The 8,333-nt window shown below is 43.1% G+C and overlaps 1 protein-coding gene across 2 annotated transcripts in view; it reads left to right on the top strand.

Moving 5' to 3' along the window:
* The first annotated feature begins 418 nt into the window (after positions 1–418).
* Positions 419–8,333, top strand: part of ABHD5 (abhydrolase domain containing 5, lysophosphatidic acid acyltransferase) — a 30,689-nt gene continuing 22,774 nt past the window's right edge. For both annotated transcript variants that reach the window (XM_040637035.1, XM_040637034.1), the window contains exon 1: positions 419–608. Coding sequence is in view for 1 of the 2 variants with exons in the window: in XM_040637034.1 (XP_040492968.1) it covers positions 562–608 (47 nt within the window). In the remaining variant the exon portion in view is untranslated. The remainder of the gene's footprint in view (positions 609–8,333) is intronic.

The following is an 8,333-nucleotide window of genomic DNA, read 5'->3' on the forward strand; positions in this document are numbered from 1 at the left end:
CTGGCCACTAATGTAACCCCAGCACGTCAGTGAATATTGGCTGATTGAAGAGTCCTTAATCACCCAAGGGGCTACCCACCCGCAGGAACGGGCAGGCGGAAGGCCAGAGTCCCCTCCATTGCTGCAGTTCCATTCGCCAAAGCAGCGTCTATGGGATACTATCTTAGCTCTTCCAGCGAAGGTCCCAGGGTACTTCAAGAATGCCTGCCTTGTGCCCGGCACTGAGTTAATATTAGGGTTTGATGCATTAACATGGTCATTACTGAAACCAGTTACTACCTAACGCTGCCAGGTAAGTCTTACCGGTTCCCCGGTTGACAGCCCCGCCCAGCGCCCATACCCTAGCGCGCCAGCCATTTGGGCGCACGCGCAGCTGGTCAATGTGGGTGGAGATAGTCGGGCACGCGCTCGCGCGCGGCCTCGCCGCCGCGTCGCGCGAGTGGGAGGGCGACGCATGCGCGGGCGGCGGTGGCCTTAAGGGCGGAGGCCGCTCCTGGTGTCCCAGTCGGCCTGTCAGCCGGCTGGAAGGCGCGCTCCGGCTTTCGTGCGGTGACGGCGGCCATGGCAGCGGAGGAGGAGGAGGTGGACTCGTCGGACACCTGCGAGAGGTGAGTTGCGCTCGGGACTTCGTGGGGCTCGGGATCGCGCCTTCCACACTGGCCCAGGCCGGGGCGGGCGGCATCTCCGACGACTCGTACCCCGCCTGGCGTCTTTATCGTCCGGCCCGGCGTGAGACCGCGCTGCGCCCCGAGAGACGCCCCGGCCTGGCTCTGTCCCTGCCGGGCGCCTCTCGGCGCCGACGCGCGGGAAGTGTGTGAATCCGACCCGGCCACGCCGAAGGCCGCTGGACCTCCGCGCGGAGGGGCCCGGGTTAAGGGTGGCCCGGCACCCACACTGGGCTCGTCATCCGGGGACTCCTCTGACCTCGCCTGCCCCAGGGCGGCCGGTGACCGGGCGTCCCCACACCTGCCTTGAGACAGGGGAAACGGCTCAGTCACTCGTGCACTTCCGAGCGCAGTTACTGCCTGCAGGTGCGCACTGTTCTCTGTCCAGCCCGGGACGAGAATGAATGCGCCGCCTGGGCAGAGCCTCCGGGGCCTGGAGGAAGGGGCGGCGCTTCTCTGGGGCCGTAGGAGATGGGAGAGCCCAAAATCACCCTGGAAAGTGCAGGAGATTGCGGGGTGTCGGGGGAAGGAGGACCCCAGCGTGAGGGAAAGGGGGCTGGGGACGTGGGTATATGACTTTGGGTTTCAGAAAGCGTTTAATATACAGATACTTAATAGAAAGTTAACAAGATATAGATAGCAAGTTCAGAAGTAATAATCTTTCAGAGATCTTCCTTTGCTTCTAAGTGTTCTGGCGTTACCAGAGAATTGTGTGTGTTTGCTCCTCAGAACATATGTATATGTAGAAAACTATGAAATTTGGAGGACAGATGTCCATCGTGAAACTTTTTGATACACAAATATACTAAGTTTAAATTATTCTCTTCCACCTGTAACTAACTTCATGCCCTTGTCAGTAGTTAAATAGCAATTAATTAGTGGAAAAATTAAATTATGAATATTATTGCCATATTTTCTCAAGGCTAGTCATTTCTTTTGGAAAGTAAATAAACTTCTTTGTTTCCATATATGTGTTTAATATTTTAATAACTATTCTACTTCAGATGTCTGGAGAAACTTGCGTATGAAACATAACCTAAATTATAGAAGGTAATATGGAGTACCATGAACACAGTTGTATTCGGAAGGATATGGGGTGGGGGTGGGTGACAGTTTTGAAATATTAGAAACTAAGTTCTTCCCTTGAAGTTTGTTTACATTATGACTGGATCCATTGTTTTGGTTTGTTGATGAACTGACTTCCTTGTTGAAGTAAGATGCTGAATGTCCTCATGTGGGCACAAGAAGGAACCTAACTGGTAGCATGTTTCCACCTAGTTTGTCATAACATTTTTTAATCTTTCTTTTTTTTTTTTTTTAAGATTTTATTTATTTGACAGAGAGAGGCAGCGAGAGAGGGAACACAAGCAGGGGGAGTGGGAGAGGAAGAAGTAGGCTCCCAGCAGAGGAGGCTGATGTGGGGCTCGATCCCAGAACGCTGGGATCACGCCCTGAGCCGAAGGCAGACGCTTAACGACTGCGCCACCCAGGCACCCCTTTTTTGCTCTTGCTGAAACTGCTTTTAGGTGGACTCTTTGGTCTCCATATTGTTGTGGGACCTGGGAGTCCAGGGCATGACTGTGAAAGGAATTTGTGGATTGGGTGATGTCCACAGGTCATTGGGGACAGATATAAAAAAATCTTTAGCAGCTGAGCAGCCATAGTCCCATGACAGAGGTGGGCCTCCTTGGTACTCTTGGCAGTATACTTGAGCAGTGTCCATCCATTGCCCATACTAGTGTTGTCTTCTGAACTGTACCAAGCAGAGACGCAAGTACCTGCTCCTGCTAGGTGCTGCCTAAAGGTGTTTATAGTAAACCTAAGGTCAACCCTGTGTGCATGGTATTACTGTCCATTTTTCATTTGCAACTGCAACTGAAAGGGCTCCCACTAGCAAGTGGCAGAGCTGGTTTGGAGCTCCCCAGGTGTCTAGATTTAGTTTAGTGTCCTCTCCAATGTCTCTGCTGCTTCTCAGTAGGACTGGGACTCATGTGGGATGTTTGGTTCTTGTTTGTTGTGCTTACTCCATTGACACTTTGTTATTTAATCCTTGCATTGATACAGAGCTTATTTTTTTTAAAAAAATTGGTTAATCAACAATAGAACTATCCCAAGAGCCAATGTAGGTTGTGGGAAAACAGGTCTTGAATCAAGTTCCCTATCTTTAAGACATTTCAGGTTTAAATGGGGAATTGACATTAACAAAGGAAACAATTATAAAATGGTGTTAGGAAGGCTCTTTGACACATATGATTCTTGTTTTTTTTTTCTTTGTGACTTTCTCAGTGAAGACAGGCATGCCTGGAAGCCATTAGGCTTTCAACATCTAACCCTTTTCCCTTGCAATACAGTTGAGAAAGCTAAATGTAACAAGAGTAGGGAAAACTTATGTGAATTGCTGCAAGGTTGTCCCAGACAAGGTATCTCTTGAGTTTAGGGGAAAGCTGCGACAGAATTGCTCTATTGCAGAGCAGACAGTAAAATAGGTGGTTTGCTGTGGTGTGTTGCAGTTGGCTTATACTGGCAACCATTGCTAAATTTTCAGGAGTTTTGCCAACTTTTGGCAGCTTGAAATCAGCCATGCTGGTAGTATTTACTTCATAGAAATCATAAAATGTTACAAGTAAAGGATTCCCCCCTCCTCCAGTGGATTTACCAGCCACCTGTTGGATTTACATTAGTATTTGACTGTAGTTCTTTCCCTTGGTGGTAGGTTAGTGGATTTTGCTATTTTTAAAAGACTGCTAAGATTACTGACTTACCTCTGTTGCCATCTCTCCTTCTCAAATCCTTGCTACCCGACTTCTTTTTTTTTTTTTTAAGATTTTATTTATTTATTCGACAGAGAGAGAGACAGCCAGCGAGAGAGGGAACACAAGCAGGGGGAGTGGGAGAGGAAGAAGCAGGCTCATAGCGGAAGAGCCTGATGTGGGGCTCGATCCCATAACGCCGGGATCACGCCCTGAGCCGAAGGCAGATGCTTAACCGCTGTGCCACCCAGGCGCCCCTGCTACCCGACTTCTTAATCACAGCATTTCTCAATGACACATCCCAGTGGGCTTTTATTTTTCTGAGTTCTTAGCTTCCTTGGGTCTTTCTCAGTTTTGGCACTGTAAAGATAGCTTCTCCATATTGAAATTCTTATCAGACATTGTAGCTCTTAAGATATTTTGCTTCATGCCTTACCTCAGACCAGTAGTTACTTTTATTAGGTTCTCTTCCTTTTCTCATTCTTTAAATGTCATAATTCTCCAAGATTCTATCTTCATCTCTTATCTTTGCTTTCATATTTTGTCTTGTTTACTTATACTCCTTGAAGCATCTTTTCTGTGGCAAGAAGTGAAATCTCATCCTCATGATGGAGTGTTGTTTCTAATTGTGTGCCAGATGTTTGCACCTTATTCCTCAAATGTAACATGTCCAGACTCAGATGTCATTTTCACCTTTCTTCCCCTGAACTAAACAATACAAAAAGTCCAGTTCTTCCCCTTGATTTCCTAATTTCATTAGGGTGCTTAATGTTCTTCTGGTCATCCAGGTTCAGAACTGTGGCCTGATCTTTTGACTGCCCCCTTCCATCTTCATTGCCCTGAATACCAAATCTACCAAGTCCAGTAGATTCTAAGTACATCAGCTTTCCATTTCCAGTATATCCTGGAAATCACCTGGTTCAGACCCTTCGTATTCCCTTTTCTGGCTTATAGCAGGCTTTATTTATTTATTTATTTTTAAGATTTTACTTATTTATTAGAGAGAGAAAGAGCGAGAGCACAAGTAGGGGAAGAGGGAGCCAGAGAAGCCGGCTTCCCGCTGAGCAAGGAGCCCAATGTGGGGCTCCATCCCAGGGCCCTGAGATCACGCCCTGAGCTGAAGACAAACCCTTAACCAGCTGAGCCACCCAGGTGCCCCTATAGCAGGCTTTTAGTAACTCATTTTGTCCCTGTGCTTTCAGCAAAGCTTATTTCGTCAGTTACTTTCTCTCCCCAAGAGTCACCGTCTTATTTGTAGCACAGCCACACACAGTGGCTTTATTTTAGGTGCTCAGCCTGACTTAAAGCCCTTTGTAGACAGCTTGGCTCTTATCTGTCTTTGGAGTCTGACTTCCTGCCTGTGCACTGGACTCTAGCCAAGCTTTCATTGTTTCCTAAACATGTTCCTTGCTCATCCTATTTCCCCTCATGTCTTGGTTCACATTGTTTTCTCTGACCCAGCGCAGATTGTGATCTCCCTTCTCTAAAGGCCTATGGTATTTTCCTAAACTTTCTTTATGACACTTATACCATGTTTTGTAGTATAGTTATTTGTTTGTTTTATCAGTTCATTGAGGTCAAAACTTTTGTCTTACTCAAACGTCTGGTAGAGCCTAAAGGGCCTTCATAAATAATAAGCTTCAATAAATGTTTATTGAATTAAACACTTCAATATTGTAAATTTATGCGGACACAAACATTAAGATAAAAAAACCTAGTTATTGATAATTTATTTTGCAGCTTTGTAACTTGATATTTTTTCATCCTAAGATATTCAAAGAACCTCAAAAGATATATTCATAAGAATTCAAGGTTTGAATTTGACTAGGACAACAACTAAGATCATAAACTTAAGTTATATTGGGGAGGTTGAGAATATGATTCTATTTCTTGACCTTGCGTGAGCCAGCTCGTACTTCATTGTTTTGACGTTCTCCAAAATGCCAGTCACAGATCAGCAAATGGAGATTTCAGTCCTGTGATGAAGAACTTAACGAACAATTGTAAAGTCCCAGGATGGTCCACTTAATAAAAACAACACTGGATAATACATTTAAGAATTACAGTTGACTCTGAATGGAGTCCTTAAGGGTTTGATTTATATTACTTATAGTAGCCATTCAGAAATATTATATTGTTAGGTTTTTAGTCTGTAGAACCTCATGGTTCTGTAATTTCTCACTCCTGATTGTGAACCATAAAGAATTGTGTGGAAAGATGATTTTTATTATTATTAAAAATTATTACTCAGTTTGAGACTTGGAATTTTTAGTTTTTATTTATCTAGTAGATAAATTTATTTTAGAAGTAACATGAAATGCCACTTGGATTTGTTAAGCGGTGTAAATCTAAAAGTACACCTGTAGTTTTCTTTAAATACGGTTGATGCTGTCTGACTCCAGGATGGTTTGTTTACTGTGTGAGACAAGGTAGGAAACAATTGGATCTTTAAAAGTTACAGGTTAGAAACATAGGGGGTAAAAAGTTAAAGAATGTGAATTAATGCGTTAAAATATATTAGAGGGCCTGGGTTATCATTGATCCAATGGTTAGTGATAATTTGAATCATGTGAGTTATTATTTATTTAAAATGAAAGGGCACGATAGTCACCTAAATTATGGCTATATGAGACATATTCTGTTCCTCTTTTCCAAGAATAGGATTTAAGAAACCATTACCCAGGAAAGAAGGCCTTTATTTGCAAAAGTGTTGTAATGTCCAATTTGGAAGTTTTTAATCATTCATTGGTTGAGGAATTATTTTAGAAGAATGTGTATATTCACACCTCTAATCATTTTGGATATTCACAAAAGAAGCAAAACCTCATAGTTTCTCTAAATGAGAGAGAATACTGTACTTAGACTAGGGTAGAGAGCAATAATAAACAACTTTTCTCTCTTGACAATACCAGTATAGAGATGGAGGCCATTTTAAACAAAATTGTAATATAATGAAATCCTCTTTACCTATAACCTAATTAGAAATGTTATTTAAGTGGCCAGCAGTGTGTGGAAATTGGCCAGACTTTTGTATATTTTCTTCAGAAAACTTTGAAACCTGTTTCACAATATTTATAGATTGTGCAATTCAGGTTTAGTAATACTATAGATAGTCAAATGTCTAAGAGAACAAAACAGGGATTACCAGGAAACTTAAATGTTGATGGCAATAGGGTATAAGTACAATGTTATTTAAAAAAAAAGATTAGGTAGGGTCGCCTGGGTAGCTCAGGTCATGATCCTGTGGTCCTGGGATCCAGTTCCGCCTCAGGCTCCTTGNTCAGCAGGAAGCCTGCTTCTCTCTCTGCCTGCCACTCCCCCTGCTTGTATGCTCCCTCTCTGATAAATAAATAAAATCTTTAAAAAACTCAAAAGATTAGGTAGAAAGTTAAGGGGAAAAAAAATCAGTGTTTATCTCTCAAACGCAGGATGCTTAAAATCAGATTCTTAAGTTAATAAACTCTATTAATATGTTAAGCACATCTTTTTTGTCTTTCTTTAGAACACCACCTCTAGTGTAGTCTTTCAAAGTTGTTTTTTTTTTTAACTTGGAAGTGTGCTCACTAAAAAGATTCTTTCTCTATATTTATTACAGAGTTATAAAGCAAGATTCCTTTTATTTGGTTTTTTGATTAGATGCATTAGTGCTTAGATCCTCAGCCTTGCTGAGAGGTCAGTGCTCAGTTGATGGGGCTGTGTAGAAAACCCTTTGGTGCACTTTTCTTTTTTTTTTTTTTTTTCCCCTTTGGTGCACTTTTTGGTAAGTCTTCCTGTTGTCTTAAATAGGTATAGTCCCTAGAGCGAATAGCTTTTTCTTTATATTGTGATTGACATTTGGGTTACTTCCAAAGTTAGGACCTCAGCAGTGGATGATGGTGTTTATCTGCTTAAATAAAATGGGAAAGTTGAGTTTTGCTTTTCTTTTCATGTTCCAAAGCTATGAGGAGGGGGGCGCCTGGGTGGCACAGCGGTTAGGCATCTGCCTTCAGCTCAGGACGTGATCCCGGCGTTCTGGGATCGAGCCCCACATCAGGCTCCTCCGCTATGAGCCTGCTTCTTCCTCTCCCACTCCCCCTGCTTGTGTTCCCTCTCTCGCTGGCTGTCTCTATCTCTGTCGAATAAATAAATAAAATCTTTAAAAAAAAAAAAAAGCTATGAGGAGGAAGCCCTGTATCTCATTTACTGTTTTGTTTTGTTTGTTTTCTTGTTTACTGTTTCATAGCTGGGCTACATGAATTTAATATTTACTTTGGATTTTGTGACCTTAGAAGAATGGCTGGATATCTGACAAGCTTCAGTCTTGGGTTCTTAGTTTCAGTCTTCCACACACTAAGCCTAGAATGTAGAACAACACTGGAGGACATAGGAGATTTTGTGGAAGGGGCAAAGGGTCTCTTTGAAGATGAGTTTAATTTACCCCAAAGACAGGAGGTGAGGCCGAATCAATGTTTTGGAGGGTTGAAGCAACAGACATTGTAAGTTCAGCTGTGGGAACTCAAGAACAAAGGTTGAGCAAGTAACAGAAAAGATAGACCTCGGGGTGCCTGGGTAGCGCAGTCCTTAAGCGTCTGCCTTTGGCTCAGGTCGTGATCCTGGCCTTCCGGGATCGAGTCCCACATGGGGCTCCTCCTCTGGGAGCCTGCTTCTTCCTCTCCCACTCCCCTGCTATGTTCCCTCTCTCGCTGGTTGTCTCTCTGTCACATAAATAAAAATAAAATCTTTGAAAAAAAAAAAAGAAAAGATAGACCTCAGCTTTCCTTCCACTCTTTAGAAATGTTCCTTTGAGCCAATTAGGTGTGTGGGACTCAATTGTGTAGAGTATCTCTAAGAAAGAAGTAGAAGACAGTTTCTATAAAACGTTTTATCCTCTGGTTTAGGCAAAGCTGGACAGAAATATTATCAAGGCTTAGGGAAAGAG

This window comes from Ursus maritimus, unplaced genomic scaffold (assembly GCF_017311325.1).
Source record: "Ursus maritimus isolate PB19 unplaced genomic scaffold, ASM1731132v1 scaffold_20, whole genome shotgun sequence".
Lineage (NCBI taxonomy): Eukaryota > Metazoa > Chordata > Mammalia > Carnivora > Ursidae > Ursus > Ursus maritimus.